General features: G+C 51.0%; 1 protein-coding gene across 2 annotated transcripts in view; it reads right to left on the reverse strand.

Moving 5' to 3' along the window:
* The window catches only part of SETD7 (SET domain containing 7, histone lysine methyltransferase), a 57,342-nt gene extending 33,894 nt beyond the window's left edge, over positions 1 to 23,448 (reverse strand). For both annotated transcript variants that reach the window (XM_055317012.1, XM_055317011.1), the window contains exons 1-3: positions 23,311 to 23,448; positions 14,751 to 14,880; positions 942 to 1,143 (exon numbers count right to left, since the gene is read on the reverse strand). In XM_055317012.1, coding sequence (XP_055172987.1) covers positions 942 to 1,143; positions 14,751 to 14,880; positions 23,311 to 23,350 — 372 coding nt within the window. In that variant the 5' untranslated portion in view covers positions 23,351 to 23,448. The remainder of the gene's footprint in view (positions 1 to 941; positions 1,144 to 14,750; positions 14,881 to 23,310) is intronic.
* Between the last annotated feature and the right edge of the window lie 2,219 nt (positions 23,449 to 25,667).

A 25,667-nucleotide genomic window follows, 5' to 3' on the forward strand; every position in this document is an offset into this window, starting at 1 on the left:
ATCATTTGTTTTTATTAACATTTTCTTACTCATAAGAAGATAGGGTTCAGAGTAAGAAAAATTGTATCGTATCTTGCCTTAAGCTTTGGACAAAACAAAACATTACTATTATTAGTTTTCGTTTTTTGGTTTTATTTTTCAAGTAAGAGCTACGTCCAACACAGGGCTCGAACTCATGACCCCAACATCAAGAGTTGCATGCTCTAGGGACTCAACCAGCTAGGTGCCCTGGTCAAAAATAAAATCTTGGGCAAAATATTTTCTAAGGTCTATTTCCTGAGACATTTTCTGGAAATTCACTAATGACAGATGGGATATTTGAAATGCAAACAACAACTAGAGCATTAATTCCCAACCCAATGGGTTTTGCACATCATTTTGCCCTGGTGAACTCCAGAAATATGGAAGATGTTATCGAATACTCAAAGGCTAGTTCATTTTTATCATCTTAATTTAAGCGATATAAGCCATAAATCGCTTATAAAGCGGGGAGGCGGGCTGTAAAACCAAGTAGTGACAGTGCGGTAAGTCCCAGAAATGGGAGACCGCTGGATCAGTTCTCCTGCATGAGAACCAGAACCAAATGAATGGCAACCCTATATACTAAAAGAGTATTTTTGAAAGGCGTATGTTTTTTGTCTTTATTAGTGGCACAATAAAGCCATTTTGTCCCAATTTGCTTGAATCAGGACTACTTGTTCCTTTCCAAAACAACCTTGAAGAGGAATGAGCAGTAGCTGTGAGGCTCAACCATCTGAGTGTGTAGAGGTAACAGCGAGGGGCACACCTCGTGAGCTGGTGGCTCCAGCTCCTGTGACTCTCAGGTGTCACAACTTCACATTTTCTAACATAGAGAACACATTTCACTCCTTATTGTGAGGAGTTGAAAAATTGGTTAAGACACGTTACATTCCAGCAAGACGAACAGTCACCAGGCTTACTGGGTAGTATATCCAGCAGACTCCATGCCGAATGTTATCCTTGTATTGCCCCTTGAAGATCAATCTCCCATCTGTGTCATACTCTTGGGCGGGCCCGTTCAACTCTCCGTCTACATATGTGCCCTGGAGAACGCCCCCGTCCTCATAAGTGTACACTCCCTGGCCCTGCAGGGCGTCGTCCACATAATACCCCTCCAGGGTGCTGTGAGAGAAGGGAGAACAAAAGGGAACAGTCAGACTGTGAGTCCACTCTTAGAAGAAAGGATCACATGCAAGGAACTGCATGCCCAGCTCTGTTTCGATGCTGACCCGTATTCAGTGCATCTCCTGAATCCTCTAGCTCGCTAGGAAAACCACTCCCGAGATATGGGTAGGACTGGGGACAGAGGGAGAGCTCATTCTTAACTTCCCAGGTCCCCCCAATCCTTTGTGTCTGCCAGCGGAAAGAGAGAGGAACAAAGCCACAGGTGGAAACTGAGCACAAGCCTCATCTGATTATGTTTTCAGCGCAAAGATGCCAAACAACACCGGGCCCTGCCCACTGCACAGAGACCACTCACGCTTTATTCCCTCAAGAGAATAAAGTCCAGACTTTATTGGGTTTTCAAGCCCTTTCGGATGGCTTGTATAATAATACAAAACTGGTTCAGAATGTAAATATACATATTTATTTAAGGCATGAATGTATTACTTATGGAGGACAACTGTAGTTGATATCCAGCCAAGAGAGTCCCTTCCATTTCTTTGGATGATATATGGGGATATTTAAAAAAGATTTTATTTATTTATTCATGAGAGACACACAGAGAGAGGCAGAGACACAGGCAGAGGGAGAAGCAGGCTCCCTGCGGGGAGCCCGATGCGAGACTCGATCCCGGGACCCTTGGGATCACAACCTGGGCTGAAGGCAGATGCTCAACCACTGAGTCACCCAGGGGGCCCTGATATATGGGGATTTAGTTAGGTCCATGCATGTGTGCATGTGTGTGTGCGTGTTTGTGTATGTACATGATCACGGTAAATGGGGGCAAGTATGGGGACTGCAGGCTGACCCTTGCTAACATGGCCAGTGGCCTGATAGTGTGAAGACCCCTCTGCTCAACAGAAGAAAGCTCATGGGGTGCTGCTCGTGGTGAATTCACAAGAACCTGCCCCCCGCCGCCCGGCTCTCTCTCCCTCCTCCTAAAACACTTTGGGAATTTCAGTGTTTTCAGTATTGGTTTCTCAAGGACCACTGTCCAATGAAATGATCTTTACCCCCAGATTCCCTCTGTGTACTACAGTTTGGAATAAGGGAAAGAGCAGCTCAAATAATGTTTTTAAGTTTTTTTTTAATGTATCCATTCTTGAGAGAGACACACACACAGAGGCTGAGACACAGGCAGAGGGAGAAGCAGGCTCCCTGCGGGGAGCCCCATGTGGGACTCGATCCCGGAATCCCGGGATCACACCCTGGGCCTAAGGCAGATGCTCAACCACTGAGCCACCCAGGTGTCCCTCAAATAATTTTTAAAACTTAAATGATCGGTGATTATTAAATGAGAAGCACAACCTCCACAACGGTGGCCTCCGATCGCACTGTAATGACACTGTGGGGCGCCCCCGGGGAGAGGAGTAGCTTGCTTTTGGGTTTGTTTGCACTACTGATGATCAACAGGCTGAGTAAATCCATGAAGAGGACAAAGTGCACCTTAGCACAGCCCTTGCACCAACAATCCAAATTCTCTATCAGCCAGGTCGGAATTCATGCGGTTCGAGGGCCACTGGACTCCCTGCATGGCCACAAAATAAAAATAAAAATAAAAATAATAACGACCTTGAGGAAGGACCGCTAATCAACCGACCCAACAGGGCAGTGGTGCAAATGGCCATGTGCTCCCCTGTCTTCCCCGGGGGAGGGCCAGGCTCAGGTCAGGGTCCAGGTGCAGATAAACCACAGGTTGTTTTTTAGTATAAATACGGCCCTAATACTGAGTGGCACACAATCTAAAATACTTTTCGTTGCTTATCTGAGATGCCATTTTTAAAAAGTTCGTTTGTTCATTCATTCATGAGACACATGGAGAGAGAGAGAGAGGCAGAGACCCAGGCAGAGGGAGAAGCAGGCTCCCTGCAGGGAGCCTGACGTGGGACTCGATCCCGGGATCCCGGGGTGGCGCCCTGGGCCAGTGGCAGGTGCCCAACCGCTGGGCCACCGCGGGATCCCCTGAGATGCCATTTTAAGTGGGTGCCCTGGACCTTACTGGTCCCCCTGGACTGCGCACAGCCCCCCAGGGCAGTCTGTCCTGTTGACCCGCCGAAGCAGAACAGTGCGGACAAACGGCGGCTTCCCTCCCAGCCCAGGTGACCAAGGTGCACAGGTGCAACCTCTCCGGCGCCGGGGCAAGGCTGGCCACGGCCTTCTCCACGGCTGCTCCAGGCAACGGCTCGGCGCCCCCCCCCCACCTGGGCCTCGGCCCGGGGAGCCCTGGTGCAGCCACCGGGCCTGCAATGGCGGGGGGGGGGGGGTCCTCGGGGCAGCGCAAAAGGCAGGCTCGGAAGCCCTAGAAGCCCCCGAAGCCCCGCGTCCCCGAGGAAGGCGGACAAGCTGCTCGGGCTGTCAGGGGTGCGGACGCCCTTCGGGGCTTCCCTCCCGCGGCGCCGCCCCGCAACCCACGACGTCCCCGGCCGCAGCTCCGCCTGCACTGACCGCCACAGGCCTGCTGGGGCTCCCTTCTTAGAGGCCTGCTGGGGCTCCCCTTCTAGAGCCCCCTGCTCACATGGGCTCCCCTTCTAGAGCCCCCTGCTCACAGGCCTCCCCTTCTAGAGCCCCCTGCTCACGGGGCTCCCCTTCTAGAGCCCCTGCTCGCGGGGCTCCCCTTCTAGAGCCCCCTGCTCACGGGGCTCCCCTTCTAGAGCCCCCTGCTCACGGGCCTCCCCTTCTAGAGCCCCCTGCTCACGGGCCTCCCCTTCTAGAGCCCCCTGCTCACAGGCCTCCCCTTCTAGAGCCCCCTGCTCACATGGGCTCCCCTTCTAGAGCCCCCTGCTCACAGGGCTCCCCTTCTAGAGCCCCCTGCTCACAGGGCTCCCCTTCTAGAGCCCCCTGCTCACATGGGCTCCCCTTCTAGAGCCCCCTGCTCACAGGGCTCCCCTTCTAGAGCACCCTGCTCACATGGGCTCCCCTTCTAGAGCCCCCTGCTCACAGGGCTCCCCTTCTAGAGCCCCCTGCTCACAGGGCTCCCCTTCTAGAGCCCCCTGCTCACATGGCCTCCCCTTCTAGAGCCCCCTGCTCACAGGGCTCCCCTTCTAGAGCCCCCTGCTCACAGGGCTCCCCTTCTAGAGCCCCCTGCTCACGGGGCTCCCCTTCTAGAGCCCCCTGCTCACATGGCCTCCCCTTCTAGAGCCCCCTGCTCACAGGGCTCCCCTTCTAGAGCCCCCTGCTCACATGGCCTCCCCTTCTAGAGCCCCCTGCTCACATGGCCTCCCCTTCTAGAGCCCCCTGCTCACATGGCCTCCCCTTCTAGAGCCCCCTGCTCACATGGGCTCCCCTTCTAGAGCCCCCTGCTCACAGGGCTCCCCTTCTAGAGCCCCCTGCTCACAGGGCTCCCCTTCTAGAGCCCCTGCTCACATGGCCTCCCTTCTAGAGCCCCTGCTCACAGGCTCCCTTCTAGAGCCCCTGCTCACAGGGCTCCCCTTCTAGAGCCCCCTGCTCACATGGCTCCCTTCTAGAGCCCCTGCTCACAGGCTCCCCTTCTAGAGCCCCCTGCTCACGGGCTCCCCTTCTAGAGCCCCTGCTCACGGCCTCCCTTCTAGAGCCCCTGCTCACGGCCTCCCTTCTAGAGCCCCTGCTCACGGCTCCCTTCTAGAGCCCCCTGCTCACGGGCCTCCCCTTCTAGAGCCCCCTGCTCACAGGCCTCCCCTTCTAGAGCCCCTGCTCACATGGGCTCCCCTTCTAGAGCCCCCTGCTCACAGGGCTCCCCTTCTAGAGCCCCCTGCTCACATGGGCTCCCCTTCTAGAGCCCCTGCTCACAGGCTCCCCTTCTAGAGCCCCTGCTCACATGGCTCCCCTTCTAGAGCCCCTGCTCACAGGCTCCCCTTCTAGAGCCCCCTGCTCACAGGGCTCCCCTTCTAGAGCCCCCTGCTCACATGGCCTCCCCTTCTAGAGCCCCCTGCTCACAGGGCTCCCCTTCTAGAGCCCCCTGCTCACAGGGCTCCCCTTCTAGAGCCCCCTGCTCACAGGGCTCCCCTTCTAGAGCCCCCTGCTCACATGGCCTCCCCTTCTAGAGCCCCCTGCTCACAGGGCTCCCCTTCTAGAGCCCCCTGCTCACATGGCCTCCCCTTCTAGAGCCCCCTGCTCACATGGCCTCCCCTTCTAGAGCCCCCTGCTCACATGGCTCCCTTCTAGACCCCTGCTCACAGGCTCCCCTTCTAGAGCCCCCTGCTCACAGGGCTCCCCTTCTAGAGCCCCCTGCTCACATGGCCTCCCCTTCTAGAGCCCCCTGCTCACAGGGCTCCCCTTCTAGAGCCCCCTGCTCACATGCCTCCCCTTCTAGAACCCCCTGCTCACATGGGCTCCCCTTCTAGAGCCCCCTGCTCACAGGCCTCCCCTTCTAGAGCCCCCTGCTCGGGGAGCTCCCGTTGTAGAACCGCCCGCTCACATGAATTTATACACTGGACCCACAGGGCACAGCTCTTTATATTTTAGCTCCCACACTATGTGATTCTTGTTTTTTTCCTTTAAAATGTATGTAACCAAATGTTTTAAATCCCTGAGGTCACATTTTCTTTTTTTTCTTTTTAAATTCAAAACAAAAATAACCTTGTGATAGTAATGAATATTCTCAAGCCCCTGGCATTTTTCTATTCAAAAAAGAAACTGACATAAGGCGCTGTTTTGTGACCACTACATGGGTAACATGTGAGATTATTTGAGAAGTAGCTGCATGCAAGTAGCTTTCTAATCCTTGCTGAAGTCGGATTGAGGGGTACATTTTGGAGGAAGTCTGCTCTTACTGGCTTGACTGGAGCCTACCCAACCTTCCTGACCACCCCCCGGCGTGGAGCCCTGCTTTCCTCAGAGTCTGCCCTGACCTCCGCAACCAGTCCATATTTCTCATCAGAGCCTCATCATGACCCATCACAGGACTTTCCATGTCTTTACTGATGGTCAATTTATATGTCCTATTTCACTAACTAGACTGTAAGCCCCCTTTTAAAGATTTTATTTTATTTATTCATGAGAGACACACAGAGAGAGGCAGAGACCTAGGTAGAGGGAGAAGCAGATCCCCTGCAGGGAGCCCCACGTGGGACTCGATCCTGGGACTCCGGGATCATGCCCTGGGCCAAAGGCAGCCACTCAACCACTGAGCCACCCAGGTGCCCCAATTGTAAGCTCTTTGTTGGAACAAATTAGGCATTATCCATCCATGCATCCCTCCCCTAACATACTTCAAGTGGCACTTCCTAAATGAAAGAACCCAAATGAAAACTGGGCTGGTTTGCTTTGAGAAGAGAAGACTGAGAGGGAACATAACAACGGTAACAATGTTACTCAAGTGCAGGGAGTACTTTCTTTTTTCTGGGACATAGTGATTGCTCCCGTAAGTAAAAGCTATGATTATGCATGAGTACTCATGGGTATGATGGTGAGCTTTCTACTGAGAAACTGGGCTTAAAAAAGCATCAGGGGAATAGTTAGGAAATACCAGATTAGTCAAAGAAATTTACCAAAACTGCTTTAAATCTACTTAAAAAAAAAAGGCAAGAAAGATTCCTCGGCCTGGAATAACTTATGAAATGACCCATTGTGTGGCACAAGGATGGAATAAATGTGCTTCCTTAAGTGAAAAAAGTAACATGTATTGGTTGTTAAAACAAACAAAAACCAAACCAAGTACTATAAAGATGTAGAAAGTAGAAATTCCCACTCCTCTTGTTCAGTTTAGCATATACCACTTAAAGCTTTTTTCCCCATTTATGTATCATGCACTTTCCCACCTCTGTTGTTGCTGTTTTAATAAAAATGGGATCATTCTATATACAGTCCTCTTGACTGGTATTTCCTGAAGTCTCTTTCAACATCTTGGCAGGTTCTTTAGTATGTTAAGAAACTTCAAAAATGATCTTTCGACTGTTAGATTTTTCTGGCACCAGCATCTGAGTCAAGTAACCAGAAAATGTAGAGAAAATTAAAACATAAATTTTAATTAAAATTCTTTCTGTACATATACATAGAGACTATTGTAACCTGTTTTATCAAAGCTCTTGTAGTTAAAATTCCAGTAATAAATTAAATTAGGAAATCTAACTTAAAAAGAAATGGGGAATTTTTATAATTATTTACCTAAACTGATGAATCTCAATTTTACTCAAACATTACTGTAACATCATTTTAAGATTCTCTTTAATATGTGAATACACCAAAGTCCTCTTAGGAGATTTGACAGCTTTGGCTTTTCCTCGGTTACTCTGGGGCCTAGAATGTTTCAGGCTTTCCGCCTCATGAGGCATGAACTCTGCTCCCTTCCCCTACTGTGTTCCCTTCCTTTTGTCAGCTGTTATAATAGAAGAACCAAGAGGGAAATTTTAAATGAATCTTAATTCTACCAATTAATTCTTAATTCTGCCATTTCTAACCACAGTAAAGTGTGACTCTTAATATTAAAACATTGTTTAAGCCATTATTTTATATGACAATATATATTATCTTTTAAAAAAACTGAGATGCAACTGACATATAGTATTGTATCCTATATTATCTCTTAAAATACTGAAAACTAAGGAACCATAAAGAAGAAGAACATCCACAACAAACCCAAACCATCTGCTCAGGCTTTATCTGAGAGAAACTTCACCTTCTTGCACGGTGTGATAAGCGAGCTGAATGAAGCACTATCATGCTTCCATGTAATACAGTGTCTTGTCTATCTTTAGAGGTTTTTTTTTATCCTTTAGGAGATCTGTGAGTCTGTAGGATCTGATTATTATAAAGGCTCAAGATGACAGTAAAATTTTTGAGGAGCAATTAGTGAAATTCAGTTTTTCTCTCTAAAAAGAAATCCTAAGGGGCGCCTGGGTGGCTCAGCCGGTTCAGCATCTGACTCTTGATTTCAGCTCAGGTCATGATCTCTGGGTTGTGAGATGGAGCCCCTTGTTGGGCTCTGTGCTCAGTGGGGAGTCTGCCGGGGGCTCTCTCTCCCTCTGCCTCTCTCTCCCTCTCTCTCTCCCTTCCCCTCTCTCTCCTGTCTAAACATAAATAAATAAATAAATAAATAATCCTAAGAAAAGCTGCTAGCCATTGTTATCAACGAATAATAACAGCAAGGGAGAAATAATAATAATAATAATAATCCGTCCTTGATCTTGAAGGCATGATGCTATGTGAAATAAGTCAGACAAAGACAAAAATTGTTATGTCCTCCTTTGTATGTGGAATCTAAAGAAGCCTAACTCATAGAAACAGAGTAGAATGGTGGTGGCTGGGGGCTGGGGCTGAAGAGGTGTTCTTCAAAGCAGACAAACTTCAAGCTGTAAGATGAATAAGTTCTGAGGATCTCACGTACAGCCTGAGGACTATAATTAACAATACCTTATCGTGTACTTAAAAGTTGTTGAGAGTAGATCTTAAATATTATCACCATTTAAAAAAGGTAATTATGTTAGAGCACGGAGGTGTTAACTAACCTTATCGTGGTCATCATTTCACTATATAAATGCATCAAATCATCATGTCGTATACCTTACACTTACACATATCATATGTCGGTATCGCAACAAAGCTGGAAAAAATGTAGATACAGAGCTATAGAAAAAAAAATCCATGTTTCCCCCTATGTGCCGCCTAGGTACCCTCTACTCTGCAAGGTCCTTTACAGGTTTTCTCATTCGATCTTCACAACAACTTGGAGAAGTCAGTCTAATTATCCCCACTTTACAGATGAGGAAACAAGTTCACTAGATCAGAGTCTTCTGACTTGAGTCTTCAGGTTGACTTTCCATCAGTTTGGCAAGCTCCTACCAAAGTTGTTCAGACTCTACAAACAAAGTAAATTAATTCACCCCAGCACTCCTATGAACTGTTCATAATTCTAGCTAATGAGTGACTTCAAGTAAACTTCAAGCAAGCCAGAGTCAGAGCTATTTCCTTGGTCTTGTTAGAGGGGAGTGGTAGGTGCAGTGAGAAGAGGAGGGCTCTGGAATTGAGCTCACCTTCCCTCGAATCTCAGCTCTACGCCCCGAGGCGATGGAGTAGGTGACCTTGGGCAAGTCATTTAACCACTCTGTGCCTTAGTTTCTTCATTCGTAAAATAGGATGCTACAGCCTATTTCACTTCTTGTGAACGGAGAAGGGAACGTGTCCAGCATTGAACAAATGACAGGTATTCAAAAATATCCATTTCCCCCCCACTCCTTTTCCTTTGTGTAAGTCACAAAAATTTTTGTCTTAATCAGAACAGTTTGTTAGAATACAGACAAATATCTTGTTGGGCCTGGTTCCAGCAGAAGCTGGATGACTACTGGGAACATAGAAAGGACTTTTGCCTTGTGTGGGAGGCTGGAATACATGACTTCAGAAGTCCATTCCGACTCCAGTGTCCCTGAACTGTGACCAAGTACTTTAAAAAAACCAAACACAATCGGGCACCTGGATGGCTCAGTTGGTTGGGCATCTGCCTTTGGCTCAGGTCGTGATAATCGGGTCCTGGGATCAAGGCCCCAGTTGGGCTCTCTGCTCTCTAGGGAGTCTGCTTCTCCCTCTCCCTGCTGCTCCCCCTGCTTGTGTGCTCTCTCTCTCTTTGTCAAATAAACAAATAAAATCTTAAAAAAAAAAAAAAGAAAAACCCAAACGCAAGAAATCGTGCATGGGCCTGTGGCCTGGGAAATGTCGGCCTTTCTCAGTGACTCATCAAATGGTCAGCCTTACTTAGATTAATTTGGCCAATGATATGTTAGAAAAGCCCTAACTAGATACATCAGTGTAGAAAATCAACACCAGGAATAGTAAATAATACTTTGAAATCTAATTGGCACATCAAGGGGAAGCATCAATAATAATAATTCAAAACACCTTAAATGAATGAACTCACCTTTATCTCACAGTCAGGCTAAAACTCACACAGTTCCCTAATATTACCCAGCCCACAGCCAAGCTGCATTGAAATGCCTCTCTCTTGTTACCATTGTAAAATTTCTAGAAGTTCTATAAAATTGCCTTTACATCCATCAATCTTGGTTGAAATGAGAACAATTAAGGAAAAAGTGCATTAAAACGAACACCCAGAATTGGGGATTAGTATAAAAATTAGAGGTGTGTACATCAAAACACTCTGCATACTAAATATTCTCATAATATGTATTCCCCAGCCCCAACCCTCCCAGTACTCCAGCGGGTCCAGTGGTGCCAGACAGACTCCAGAGCCACAGCAGCCAAGCCTCCAGATCCCTTTCTCCTCCCTGTATCAATGCTTTCATCTCAGGACCAGAGCAGATGTTAAGTCCCAATGACCTAATCTTAGGCTTAGGACATTTTCCTCATTTCTTTACAAAGGGGGCTGAAAATGGAAAAACAGTAACTGCTTGAAAAGACAATCTAAAAAATAAGGTCAGTTTTCCCATTCATTCCTAGGTTGTGAGATAAATTATCTGGTAAATAATCTATCTATCAGAATCTAGGTTCTGATAAGCTGGTTTTAATAAATTTTTCTGTTCTATATTTCAACATATTAATAAAGGAGAGGTCAACTGTTGATGAAGATCTCAAAACTAGCAAGCATTCTGAGGCTGAGATAATAGTAATGTACCATATTCATTTTGGCTATTTAAACTGATTTAGAAATAGAGAGCTATTTCCTTATTTTACCTTGAATATGTTTAATTAAGATGCCTAAATTCTCTGCCAACGGTGGTCACCTTGGTGATGGAGGTGGTAGCGGTATAAAAAAGGGGGAGGCATGTTCACATTTTACATTAGTGTAGTTCTTAAAGTTTATTATCCTACCAAGTATTTTGCTACATGTGCAATTTAAAAATAGTCTGCTTCTGTCTAGGAACGTGGTTAAACAATTTACCAGGGCCATTTTTTCCTGATGATCTCAATACTTAAAATTCTTATTCAGGATTATCATATGCCATGTAGAGTAGAAAAGTGACTCTAGAATTTCCCTGATATAAATTTATATGTTTAAAACCCTCTCAAAAATTAATATAGCCAGCTTATGGCACAGATTGTGGTAATGGTTTCACGAGTATACGCTTACCTCCAAATTCATCAAGTTGCATATATTAAGTGTGTAGGGCTTTTTGTATGTGAATTGTACCTCAGCAAAGTGGGTTACAAAAATCCCACACCCAGGGGCAGGTGTCATATAAGATTAGAATGCACCGGGCCAGACTTTCTATCCTACACTTTGCAATTATCAGAACAAGTTCTGGCGATTCCAAACAAACCATGTTATGTTATGGGAACATAAGCCAGCATTACAGGTTTGGACAGCTTTTAAAAACTCTAACAGAAACTTTTTGTTTCCTCATCTGTTATTTTAAGATCTTGATTTCAGGCTTTTGGAGGGGGGGATTTTTGCAGACTAAACCCTCCTGACTGGCAGTGAAAGCATAGGGATCCACTTTGTTTTACTCAAAACATCAGACCCTAAAAATGGGGAGCAGTAACAGGGGGAAAATTAATAGACAAATGTAAATTAAAGTACTGTTCCATGGAGAAAGGGCTGACTTCTCCATGATCGCATCCTGCACCCTCCTTAAAAAGACCTAGTAGATTCCATGGCCTTTTGTCAGTCATAAGATTATCTCACTAATGTTGATGGCACATCCTTTCAGCAGATGTCTCATAATATTATCAGTATTTGGGCTTAAGAAAATAGGTGAGGGGCGCCTGGGTAGCACGGCAGTTAAGCATCTGCCTTTGGCTCAGGTCATGACCCAGTTTTCCTGGGATCGAGTCCCACATTGGGCTCCCTTCAGGGAGCCTGCTTCTCCCTCTGCCCATGTCTCTGCCTCTCTCTCTCTCTGTGTTTCTCATGGATAAATAAATAAAATCTTTTTAAAAATTAAAAAGAAAAAGAAAAGAAAATAGGTGACAGTGACCTTTTGAGAACCCGTCACCATACCGCTACATCGCATGTCATAAGAGCAGGGGTACTGACTCTCTCCTCAGAGTCTTAGCCCCAGTCTATCTGAAGGAGGTTAACAAAGGTCACCTCTTGGGGGTCCTTGCTGATACTATCACTGTTTGATTCTACTATCTGACTTAAGTCTCTACAGATGTTTGAGTGGTACATGTGAAAACTAGTGAATTAGTGCCTCAAAAAGAAAACAAAAAAACCCAACGGATGTATTTCTATTCCACTGATGGTCACTGGCCTCATGTTTCAACCTGACCTGGTGTTTCAGCTCTTTCACATCATGACGCAGATGCTCGTGGCTGCAGGGGGAAATGGAGAAAGCTACTTGCAGCCAGAAGTGACTGCCCTGACTGGGAAGTGGCTCCGGAAGCGTCAGGAACCACTCAGCTCCCCCAGGGCCAACAGGATCAGTATCCTGGGGCTAACACAGCTCATTCGTACCACACTGGTGCACGAGATCAGTTTGGCCCTTCAACACTGTGTGTCAGGTCTGGGAACCCAACATTAAAATCAACCCAACCTAAAAAAATAAAAATAAAAATAAAAAAATAAAAAAATAAAAAATAAAATCAACCCAACCTGCCGACTGTTTCTCCAGAGTCAGTCAATCACCGGGTATGATCATCAAACTATCAGATTTAAAGCATGAGTGTGTGTGTGTGTGTGTGTGTGTGTGTGTGTGGTGGGAGTGGAATGGGTGTTCTGGGTGAACGCCACCTTTTCTCAGCTCTCACACTCACTTAGCTAGACATTTTTTTTTTAAGTATCAAATTAAGGGAAAGTGCCAGGAAGCCTAACAGACGAAACAGATTCGATCCTCAAGGAAACCTCTGTCCTATTGGGGAAATAAGATATTTACATAAGTGTACATTTGTTGAGTGAATAAAAGAATAACTGCAGCATGAGGTAAGGAGGAACACTTACCAGAAAAAAGGTATAAATAAACTGCTCTGAAAATGAGGCAGGGAAAGTTTCCCTCTGGACAGGTTAAAGGGATGGTGAGAGAGTAGGGGCACATGGGTGGCTCAGTCGGTTGGCCATCTGCCTTTGGGTCAGGTCAGGATCCCAGGGTGCCGGGATCGAGTCCCCCATCGGGCTCCCTGCTCAGCGGGGGAGCCAGCTTCTCCCTCTCCCTCTGCCGCTCCCCCTGCTTGTGCTCTCTCTTTCAAATAAATAAATAAATAAATAAATAAATAAATAAATCTTAAAAAAAAAATCTTGAGAAAAGAAAGCACTGATACCAAATCTTGAAAGAGTCCTGTGTGGGACTCAGGTGTCAAGCAAATATCCACAGCAGGGCAAAGGAAAGGCAGTGCAGGGAAGTATCTGGCCATTTAAGATGTGCAGTTTGTGGGGCAGCTGGCTGGCTCAGTCGGTGGAGCGTGTGACTCCTAATTTCGGGGTTGTGAGTTCGAGCTTCGCGGTGGGTACAGAGAGTACTTAAAAAAAATGAAGTCTTTTAAAAAAATGTATAGGTTGTAAGCAAAGCTCTGCTAGTAAGAGATGCAGTGTGGAGGTGGAGCAAATGGGAGAGAGAAGGTAGGGATTAATAACGAAAATGAACTTTTACACAAGTTCTATGGTGGGTTAGTAGCGCTTTCTTCCTCCTTTTATCAGATAATGGCGAGCCTTAAGGACTGTTAAAAACTTTAAAAACAACCCACTTCATTTACAGAATGATGATTCTATAGAATGACGCATCTATTCCGGGGCCCAGGCCCGCTCCTGGATCCCCCTTGAACTGTCAGCTTAGACATTCTTTTTCCCAAAGGAATTCCGTGGTTGAGGAAGCTTTGGCTTCTCACCAACACCCAGAGCTCAGAAGCAGAGCTGAACCCTGCAGAATCCTAGAACCTGCTTCAGCCAACTGCATTTCCATATTCCCCAGGGAGGCGGGCAGAGAGGAAGCAGGCCTCCCAGGGCTCCGAATTCCTCTAAATCTAGAGAAATAAATCCGCCGGTGGCTCTCTGTTTCTGAAGCTGACACAGCTTAAGAGTCCTGGTTGGAAAGCTGCGCCAGGACAGGCCCACCTATTTCTGCAAGAGAGAGTCCCTTCTACAGTCGCTCCCCACCTGCAAGGCGCCTCGGCCTCCCTGCTGGAACCGGGATGATGCGGCTTTCGAGAGCCCTGCTGACCGTTTTCTTGGCCCATCTCTTGAGGACAGGGAACAAGCTGGGAAAATGGTGAAGCTGCAGAACCCACGAGGTGGCCCCCTGGTCCTTCAGGGTATGAAGGAACCAGGAGGGGACATCGGGGAGGGAGAGGGACTGCACGGAGACTTGAAAGAAAGGGGGAAATCATCACTACCCGAACTGTCCAAATTGGGTCCTGTGCAGTGACCTCATGGAGACTCATCCCCTGAGCCAGCAGGTGAGACCGGCCACCGGGTTGGGTGAGCCGAGCCACCAACCCACGCGTGACGGGAGCTCCCTGAAGACAGCACGACCCAGCAGCGGGGTCAAGGGCAGCCCAGGGGGCCCAAGCCTCAGGGTGGCTTCCCCACAGCAGCGCGAGTGACTTCCTTAGGCCCCCAAGCAGTGCAGACCTGCTGGGGTTGCTTCTGCCTTTTCTAGAAGTTGTACCAAAACCTCCACCTAAATCCTTTCACCGGCATCATCCCTGCAAGTAAAGTGAGCTGGTCCTGCCCCAAACAAGACAGGACAAGACAAAACTGTGAGTGCTACCTGCCGTCAAAGAAGAAGAACTTGCCCCGTCCGTTTTTCTCTCCGTGAACAAAGCTCCCCTCGAATCTGTCCGTGGAGGAGTAGGTGACCGTGCAGAACCCGTGTGGCAATCCATCGTCATCCAGGTGCCCTGGAGAAAGGGAAGCAGAAGGCACACCTCAGCATCTTCAATGCACTCCCGCGCCCCAATCCTTCCAGCAAGATCCCCGGGCAGCCACAGGCCCCCTCCCTGCCTCGGGGGAGGGTGACTGCCCCCGGTTCTCCGCCTGCATCAGCAGGATCAACGTGTCTGCTGTGCACACTTTGTGAACAGATGGGGGCCACGGCAGACGGACGAGAGCACGCTGTAGACGAGGAGCCAAAAATAAGCTTGCCGTTTCCCAGGGCCTACCAGGGCCTCCGGGTAATGCCACCTGCATGCTTCAACTTACCAAGAACTTCCCAACCTAGCAGTGCTCAAATCTGCAGTTAATGCCCTCAAACTCTCCTGCTTAACTGCAATGTGACTCGGGTGGCGCCTTCGATTATGTCCTGTAAGGCGCGCGGTCTTTGCACTAAGTTTTCTAATGGTAGGAAGTACAACACGACCGTACGTCTCATCCAAAGGAGCATGTGGGGGACCGCTAGCTGGGCGACCTTTGACAACCCTTACTGCGGGACCCTGGGTGGCTCAGAGGTTGAGCACCCGCCTCCGGCCCAGGCTGTGACCCCGGGGTCCTGGGATCGAGTCCCGCGTCAGGCTCCCTGCATGGAGCCTGCTTCTCCCTATGCCTGTGTCTCTGCTTCTCTCTCTCTGTGTCTGTCTCTCATGAATAAATAAGTAAAAATCTTAAAAAAAAAAAAAAAGAAAAAGGAAAACCCCTACTGCTTGCTGTTTGTTACACTCAAAGAACAAGGGACACAGCCACGTCCCTGAAACTGCCGTAGTGTTTATACACCTCGTTGTACTAACACGTGAACTCAGAGTCCCTCTAAGCCTGAACTAGAGCTTAACCTTGAACCTACTGCCTTCCTTTAGTGTCTTTCAGCTTTGAGTGTTTAGTGATGACCTTGTCGTATACCCCGTACCACGATGTTCAGAGGGGTGATGCTTTAATCGCAGCTAGCAGTATCCGCAGGGCCGTCTAAACAGTGATTTTGAACATCCGCAGCTCTTATTACACTGTGAGCCTTAACTTGCTGGTCCTTCCTGGGTCACAGACTGGTATATTCCACTATTTATATTTACAGTCAATATCTAGGCTTTTATCATGATCTACATATTTCACAAAACCCAGACGTCACCTCGTTGGTGTCTCCCCAATTATTCTGGCGAGCTAGTTTTATGGAGGTGGGTGAGAATGAAGGCAGTAGTTAATCTCCTGGCTTTTTCCTGGGTTAACAACCTGGGTCATGGATGAAAAAGGTAGGAAAGCATTAAACACGGTGTGCAATGCAGGGACATTAACACTTATGGGACTTCCAGATGGCTCACAGACATAAAAGAGAACACAAGCCATATCACCACAATGAACGCTTTAGTCTCCTAAAATGACTCCTTCTAACAGGATAAAAAAAAAAAAAAAGTCATCCCTTAGACGAGGTTAAGTAAGCGTTATTATGAAGAACAAAAAAAGCTCTCAATTTGTGTTATTGATTACACAAACATAAAATAACAATGAACAAATACAGTCTTACTGCTACATCTGACTCTGTATGGAATGAATTACCTAGAATATTACAACAAAACACGACAAATAAATCACAATCGATATGGCTCCTTTCCTCTTAGCACAAATTATTTCTACAAAGGGCAGGAAATTAATGGTTAGAAAGCAACTAGGCCATAATTGCTTTCTTCTCCCTCAAAAACTAACTATACATGACATATTCAGTGATACTCAAGTCATATGAAATAATTTGGACAATTATTTTCTAACTATGTAGTGATGACATTTCTCTCATTGAAATAAATTACACTTTTTTCTTTTAATAAAAAAACACTCCGTGTAGAGCTAAAAGCTTTCTCTTATGAAATGTTGGGATTAACATTTCTATGAATTTAGCATCTTACTTATTATGATTTAGGTATAACTATCAGAATAATCATGTTAGCCTTACATCGAAGTGTTTACTAATTAGTTGAAAATGTTTTCCCCACAGAAAGCAGTTCACATATTTCAGACTTTAAAAAGTTAATGTTTGATGAAATTTGTTGTTCTACTTTAGATGAAGAGAACGATTATGATAAACATGAGCACTAAGGGGACGGGGTGTGTGTGTGGGGGGAATCCGGTGTAAAGACTGATTTCCACCTTCCCTCATTCACGACAGTCCTGTCCTATTTTGGAATAAAGCCTCGCAGGTGCATCCCCATCGGTGGAAAATTAGAGAAAAATCTAAAGTGTCCTGTAACATGCTAAAAGCACTTGAGGGACAGCCCTGATCCCAATGGAGATAAAAGCAAAAACATCAATCCCATTCCATGAAGGATGCTTGTGTCAATGTGTCTTTCAACAGGCCATGAAGAGGCGTCTCATCCCCTTCTGGGTCTCTGGATGAGAGAGGAATAGAGAATGCGAGCCATGTCTTGGGCCGCACCGAGTGTTCGCAAAGATGAGGGCCTGTGCTGCTTCCCTCTCCCTCCGTCAGTCCGCAGCAGGACCCTCCTGCTGGCTTCGTGGTTCTGTTTTCCTCTCCTCTTTCCAAAAGGAGGACGACGTTATCAATTAATGGGATCAATTAAAAAGGAGCTGGAAATTCAAGGCTGTGATCCTTCGAGAATTCCACCCTGAATCTCTAACAGCCCAGAGTGGTTTTCCTAAGCAGTGGAGCTTTGTGTCTAGCACAACCCAAACAACAATAACAACAACAAAGAGACTTTCAAGAGAAAGAAACGCAGGGAAGAGAAGAGACCGGGTTGTTATGCGCTCACGTCTCCTTTCAACATTCACGTGCTTCTAGAGCAAGTCTGGTACAGCTCTTGTTCAAACACCACTTGGATAACAGCATCATGGAATAGTTGTCTGGGCAGGATTAGTCACTTAATGGAGAGGGATGCTGCTACGGAGGGAGGAAAAAAGTGTGCATACCTACTAGGCATCTGGCACTGCTGACGTCCTTTCCTGTGATCTCAACTAGACCTCACAACAATGTCCCACATTCCAAGCTTATTTCCTCCTCATCTGAGGAGGCCCATGCCCTGCACTCAAGAAACACATTAACCACTCTGAATGTGCTAATGAGTATCAAAAGCCCCTGCCCCAATTCTTTCGGTCTTGTTCTCTCCAGATAAGGGCAAGCTAGCAGCATGCCCTTTCTTCCCTGCTGCTGGTGGAAGCAGGTATTGCCGGAGAGGCAGGCATCTTGGGGACCCAGGAGGGGAAGTAGGAGAAGCCTTTGGAGTTAAGATAGTTCTAAAAAAACAAAACAAAACAAAACAAAACAAAACCACCAGGAACTTCAATAGCATGTCGTGGGTGCAAATTCCTATCCCTTCCAAGCGTTACCTAACTCAAAAAGAAACCCTAGTCCTCCTCGCCCTGATTGAGGCCAATCTGTAAAATGCTCCAAGTCAGCCAACAGCCGTCAGGGCCAGTTCCCCCTCAACAGAGGTTGAACAGCAGACTCAGACAACAGGAAAATTCACTTGAATGACTGTTCTGTCCCAGCTCGTGTGCCATCGATCTGTCCACAACATGATTTTAAGTATCTACAGAGACTAGAGAAAAAAAGGTAACAGTCTCATACCTTTACCCTTTCACTTTGTGCTAAGGATCATTATCTACTGAACAGACAGAAAGTCAACATTTCCCCGTCCAGTTACCTCTGAGCTTTTTTCCTGACCTGATGAGAGCCAGGCCTGTATTCTGTGCGGTGGTGGTACATCTCAGCAAAGGAGACTCCCTCCCTCGGGGTCAGACACCTGGCTGCTTACGGCCTCAGGCTTACCACAGGAGGTCTGAGAGCAGGGCGTGTGTGCACCTGTGTGTGCGTGTGTGCGTGTGTGTGTGTGTGTGTGTGTAGCGTGTTTCCTTCACAACAAGAGTTATGGCCTCAGGCTTACCTACAGGAGGTCTGAGAGCAGGGCGTGTGTGCACCTGTGTGTGCGTGTGTGTGTAGCGTGTTTCCTTCGCAACAAGAGACCTTTCCATGCCTTGTTGGTTTTGTAGAATAGAACTGCTTTTAAAAAGTACTAACAAACGGCAAACTTACTCTCTTCAGTGCAAGGAACATGTCCTCATGATGATGCACTTACACCGGTGGTTAAAAACATACTTTGATTTTTTTTTCATTTTTTTTAATTAATTAATTAATTTATTTATGATAGTCACAGAGAGAGAGAGAGAGAGAGAGAGAGAGAGAGAGAGAGAGGCAGAGACACAGGCAGAGGGAGAAGCAGGCTCCATGCACCGGGAGCCCGATGTGGGATTCGATCCCGGGTCTCCAGGATCGAGCCCTGGGCCAAAGGCAGGCGCCAAACCGCTGCGCCACCCAGGGATCCCCATACTTTGATTTTTGAGGGTAGTTCTTTGTCAGAGCCCAACTATTCGTTGCGAGAGTCAGAATTTGACCGCGTGGACACGGGGACGGGTGCTATCAGTGCACTTAGCACCTATTTGTCCTAAGTGCAGGGCACCAGCCAGCCTTATTAGAGATGGGCAGGATAAGATGTTAGGGGGACTTAAAAATATATTTTTTAAAGATTTTATTTATTTACTCATGAGAGACACACAGAGAGTGAGAGAGAGAGAGGCAGAGACACAGGCAGAGGGAGAAGCAGGCCCCACGCAGGGAGCCCGACGTGGGACTCGATCCCAGCCCTCCAGGATCATGCCCTGAGCCAAAGGTGGTGCTAAACCGCTGAGCCACCCAGGCTGCCCTAAAATTATCTTTAATATTTTGAGGAGTTTGGGGCAGCGGAACACTGATTTGCTTGTTTTCGTTCTGGCTCCTTTTGTTCTGGAAATTCTGATATTTCCTCTCTTTGAGTATTCTTCCTCAGTGGCTGCTGTTTTTCCAAGCCTTTCCGTTTTGTCCTGCCTGCTTAACCACGGATCTGGATTCCTTCAAAGAACCTTCTAGGTGATCCCTTCTCCTGCTCACCATTGCTGGTTCATCCTCCCAGAGCAGAGCTCTGATCCTGTCATTTCCAGCTCTACAAGGCCGCCGTGGCCTTCCATCGCTTTCAGCACACAATCCTCTTTTTTAGCCAGTGACACAGGCTCTTGCCCTGTCTTATGTCCACTTTTCTCCTAGGCCCTGTTACCGCAGAGCCGAAGGACTAGCAACCAGACGTGCCTCCCTAACCACTGGGTGCCAACCTGGTCACTCCCCGAGGTCCCCTCTCAACTAGAATCAACTCTGCACCACCTCTTCTGGGAAATCTGCCCCCATCTACTTCCCCAGGCTGGAAATAATTTTTTACTTCCTCTCACCCGGCACAGTTCAACTGTTTGGATATGATACACTTATTTAAAATTATATTAGGGGCCACACTGTATTCATCTTTGTTATCTATGGGTAGTCAAAGAAATAAATCTAGCAATAAACACCACTTCCTACCGAACCAATAAGGCTGGGAGAGTTTTTAAGAAGCCACAGCAGGATCTCAGGTGGCTGTCTCGGGCCCTCTGAGGCCTGGGGCCTGCTGTCTTCCGGGCCCAGCCAGCGGGAGTAAACAGATCCTCCCTCCACCGCCCACCTCCCCTCGGGATCCACGGCTCAGAGGCGAGAAGCTCACCCAGGCCACAGTTCTACCCTGACACAGAACCAGCACTGAAGCTCTAGACCTGCAGAGTCCAACTTCTTCTCCAGGGTAAATTGTTAAGGAGGAAGAAAAAGAGGAAAAAGGGTGTCTGTTGGAGAGGCTGCAAGTTGGATTCTCTTTCCCCAAATACATTCCTCTGAAAGTCAGTCACTGAACTCTGTCAGAACCGAGCTCTGGAGTGATACAGAGTGACATCATACTGAACCGTTGCTTCCAAACTCAGTTACCAAGGACTTTGTCTATTTGACTGACTCATTAAAAATAAAAAAAAAATATGGGAATCTCTGGGTGGCTCAGTGGTTTAGCGCCTGCCTTTGGCCCAGGGCGGATCCTGGAGCCCCAGGATCGAGTCCTGCATTGGGCTCCCGGCGTGGAGCCTGCTTCTCCCTCTGCCTGTGTCTCTGCCTCTCTCTCTCTGTCTATCATGAATAAATAAATACAGAAATCTTAAAAAAAATAAAAATAAAAAAATAAAAAAATAGGAAAAATGTAGAGAGACAGGTAGGGTGGAGTGAGGTTCTGGAGGGCTAAACCTGTCCCCTACCTCGAGGAGTGTCCCTGAGTTCATTCTTAACTCTTCTGTGCCTCAGTTTCCTCCTCTGTAAAATCAGGCCAATAGCAGTGCCCTGTCTCATAAGACTGAGTGGATAATGTGTGTGTGTGTGTGTGTGTGTGTGTGTGTGTGTGTGTGAAGCATTGGGCGTAGAGCCTGAACACAAGAACTACACAACTAGAGCAGCGATGGTAACAACAGTGAAGACAGTTGAACTGCGGAGGCCAGAGGCTCTGTTTACAGAGAGAGGCAGGGGACCCTTCAACACCAAGATGTTCAGACTAGCCTTTTACCAGCGTCCTGGGCACTTGGGAGGTGATAAGTAAAGACTGCCACAGAAGACACTACAAAGGCCCACACTGGTTGGAGAAAAGCCCACTGGTACACTTCACCTCGTGTGCACACACAAGCTCCAGACACGGAGTTTGAGCCTTGGATGCTTGTAAGGGCTCTACAAGATTCTGCGCTACACTAATTGTTTACTGTCCGGTACAACTGAGTGACAAGTGTCCTGGATTGCCCCAAACACTCGAGGCTTGACCTAGTTGTTCCAGCAGCAGTATTAGCAATGGCCCCTCTCACTCGCAAGCCTATTCTGATTTGGGACGATAGTATACACGGCTCGTCCTACCGAGCAGATGCCTCCTTGTTTGTGTAAAGAACTACCCAGCGGACGACCTGGACAACAGCAGATGCAGGTCTCCAGCTGCCTATTCACGTTCTGCAAGGGATCCGGGGACCGGGGACAACTGGGCCTTGCATTTCTCAACAGCTTCAAAAAAGAACTGTGGTCTAACCTGGGGAGCGCCGCCCGTGATCGAGGGCTTGCGCTGAATTTTTTACAAATAAAAGTAAACTCTGAAGATTGAGAACAGGCTCTAAAAGAATTTGAAAAGAGGACATTTTGCATTTTTCACTGACCTTTTCCTAACATGAAAGAACAACAACAGGTCAATCATTCCAATCAAACCAAGGCTTCCAACAGACCCTCTCTCCGTCAGTGTCTCCATAAACCCCCAAGGTCGGCTTTAACTCCTGGAGGGTTTTGTGAATCCACAACATTGTGAAAATAAGACAACAACTGTCTGAAGCCGGGCAAAGAAATAAGTTCTAGCAGTCACATCAGGATGGGCATCTTTCAGGGAGCTCGGAATCATAATTATCATACTTCATCTCACCGTAAGACCTCGAGATCACCGCAAAAGGGGTCAATCATGCTTTATGGACCATAAAAATCGATTTCTTCTCCCGAGGCAGCGACAACTCGGTGCCCTTATGCGTTCGTAGTACAGCGCTGCCACTTTATTTTCCTGGGCCCTCTGGCACAACTCGGGCACACGAATGAGAGGCCAGGTCGCGCCCGAAGCTTCACCTTATGGGCTTGGTCGCTGGGGTGTAAAACCCCTGGGATCCCAGGGCGCCGCAGCCCGTCTGGGGTGGGGGTGGGGGGTGGTGGGGATCAAGGAGGGGAACGCGCTAGGGCGAGGGTTTCCCAGGGCTCGCTGTTGCAAAGCTGCTACAAACAGCTACATTGTATAACGTCCCCACCTCGCTTTTTGGAACTAGCGGGGGGGGGGGGAAGAGGTGGAGAAAGTCAGCAAAACAAAGTGTCGAGGAGCGTCGGGGGAGGGGGGAGGGCGCCGGAGGGGAAGGGGCGGAGGAGCGCGGCCCCGCGGCGGGGGGTCCGGAAAGTTAAGTGTCACCGGGCGGCCTGGGTCGGGCCTGCACCGCGCGGCGGGGCGGGGCGGGGCGGGGGCGGGGGCGGGGGCGGGGCGCGCGCAGGCCCGGGCATGGGGGCGCGCCCCGCCGCCTGCAGGGGGTCGGCGCCCCGGGGAGCGCGGCTGCCACGTGCCCGGCTCGGCCCGAGCGCTGCGCGGGGGCCGCCCGGAGGGAGCGCGCCCCGGGGCGGCCGCGGTCACCGCAGGTCGCGGCGGCGGGCGGAAGCCGAGGGCTTGGGCCGCCCAAGCTGGGGGGTGGGGGGACGGGGATGCTCCTGCGCGGCGCCACCTGCCCCCGACCCCGGGGAGGCCGCGCACTGGGCGCGGGCGGGTTCGCCAGCCCGGGGGCGCACGCAGGGGCCGGGGCCGCGGCGGCCGTGTCCCCCCTCCCCCCTCCCCCTCTCCGCGCTCCCCGCGCTCCCCCCCCCGCCCCGGGGCCCCGTGCCCGGCCTGCGCCTCGCCCGGCGGTGCGCGCTCGCGGCTGCTGCCCGGGGCCGGGGCCGGGGCCGGGGCCGGGGCCGGGGCCGGGGCCTCGCGTACCTTCCACCGCCTCCTCCACCATCTCGTCGTCGCTGTCCATGGCGCCTGCGGGCCGTGCCCAGCTCCGGGCCGCGCGCCGCCTCCCGTCCGAGCCGGTGCTGCCGGCGGCGGAGCGAGCGCTGGGGCTGAGCCCGGAGACTTCGGGGGAGGAGGAGGAGGAGGAGGAGGAAGAGGAGGGGCGGGCGGGCGGGCGCGCCGCCTCCCCTACAGCCCTGGCAGGCGCTCGGCCCGAAGCCGCTGCCGCAGCGCCCCCCCACCCCCCCCCGCCCAGCCCCCGAGGCCCCGGGCCGCCGCCGCCACTTTCCCGGCGCGGCGCCCTCTTTGTTAGGGAGCCGCGGGCCGCTGACATCACCCCGCCCCAGCCCCAGCCCCAGCCCCAGCCCCAGCCCCAGCCCCAGCCCCAGCCCGAGCGCGCCCCCCGCGGCTGCCTGACGGCTCCCCGGCCCTCCCCGGCCCTTCCCCGGACTGCGGCTCCCGGGCCCGCCCGACCCCCGCCCTCCCTCCGCTTCTGCTGGGGGCTGCGCTCCGAGCGCGCCTCGCGGGGGCCGGGACCGCGGGGACCGCCGTGACCCGGGGGGGAGGAGGACCCCCGACCTCCAGCTGTGCGGGGGCAGCTCGGGGGACCCCCAGGTGACCGTCGGGGGGGGCCAGGACCCCCGACCTCCAGCTGTGCGGGGGCAGCTCGGGGGACCCCCAGGTGACCGTGGGGGCGGTCCAGGACCCCCGACCTCCAGCTGTGCGGGGGCAGCTCGGGGGACCCCCAGGTGACCGTGGGGGGGGTCCAGGACCCCCGACCTCCAGCTGTGCGGGGGCAGCTCGGGGGACCCCCAGGTGACCGTCGGGGGGGGCCAGGACCCCCGACCTCCAGCTGTGCGGGGGCAGCTCGGGGGACCCCCAGGTGACCGTGGGGGGGGTCCAGGACCCCCGACCTCCAGCTGTGCGGGGGCAGCTCGGGGGACCCCCAGGTGACCGTCGGGGCGGTCCAGGACCCCCGACCTCCAGCTGTGCGGGGGCAGCTCGGGGGACCCCCAGGTGACCGTGGGGGCGGTCCAGGACCCCCGACCTCCAGCTGTGCGGGGGCAGCTCGGGGGACCCCCAGGTGACCGTGGGGGGGGTCCAGGACCCCCGACCTCCAGCTGTGCGGGGGCAGCTCGGGGGACCCCCAGGTGACCGTCGGAGGGGGGGCAGGATCCCCGACCTCCAGCTGTGCGGGGGCAGCTCGGGGGACCCCCAGGTGACCGTGGGGGGGGTCCAGGACCCCCGACCTCCAGCTGTGCGGGGGCAGCTCGGGGGACCCCCAGGTGACCGTGGGGGGGGTCCAGGACCCCCGACCTCCAGCTGTGCGGGGGCAGCTCGGGGGACCCCCAGGTGACCGCCCGGGGGGGGCAGGACCCCCGACCTCCAGCTGTGCGGGGGCAGCTCGGGGGACCCCCAGGTGACCGTCGGGGGGGGCCAGGACCCCCGACCTCCAGCTGTGCGGGGGCAGCTTGGAGGACCCCCAGGTGACCGTCGGGGGGGGCAGGATCCCCGACCTCCAGCTGTGCGGGGGCAGCTTGGAAGCCCGCGGCGCCCCGCCCCCCCCCCCCCCCCCCCCCCCCGCCTCGGGTCGGCCTTGGAAGAGCAGGGCAGCGGCCCCGACCCCAGCCTCGACGTCCTCTCGCCCCGCTTCGCCCTGTTTGCCACCCGGAGCTGCACGGGGGCTGCAGGCAGGTGCCCAGGTGTCCCTGCGTCGCCGCATCACATCCCTGAGCAGGTCTCCCAGACGCGAGGCGGCGGGGCGGGGGCGGGGGTGGGGGTGGGGGACCTCCAGCCGGGTTCCGCCTGGCCCGGGGCTCCCACCCTCCTCGGGACTGTCAGGCGGCTCGGGTGATGCAGAAACTCCGCGAATCCAAATGGCAGCGGCCCGTTAGCAGGCAGGAGAAGCCGCTCGGAAGTCCCGGCAGGTGCCTCCTGGCCGCGGTGCCCTAATGGCAGAGGAGCCAGCAGCGGGGGTCCCCGGGAGGCACCCTCCGGCCGGCGCCCCCCCCACCTGTGATGCCCCGGCGGTCCCCTTGTTCCTCCAAGTGCCAGGCGCTGCATAGACGCGGGCCCTTCACGTGCGGAAAATCTCGGGGCACCCAGCTCGGCCCAGCCACTTGGAGTCCTTGTGGCAGTGCCTCTTACAGGTGGCGGTAAAGGGCGGCTGTAAATAGCTGGTTAAATGGATGCAAATGCACACCATGTACCGTGGAATTACAGGGTGCTGCCGTGGGCATCTGCCAAGAACAGCTACTGCACGGGAGGAGGGGCAGGAGTGAGCAAAGAAAGTCGTTCCATTTTGTTTTCGGAACAACCAGCGAGACTTTGGGGATTTCGGA

Source organism: Nyctereutes procyonoides, unplaced genomic scaffold, assembly GCF_905146905.1.
Source record: "Nyctereutes procyonoides isolate TBG_1078 unplaced genomic scaffold, NYPRO_anot_genome, whole genome shotgun sequence".
Lineage (NCBI taxonomy): Eukaryota > Metazoa > Chordata > Mammalia > Carnivora > Canidae > Nyctereutes > Nyctereutes procyonoides.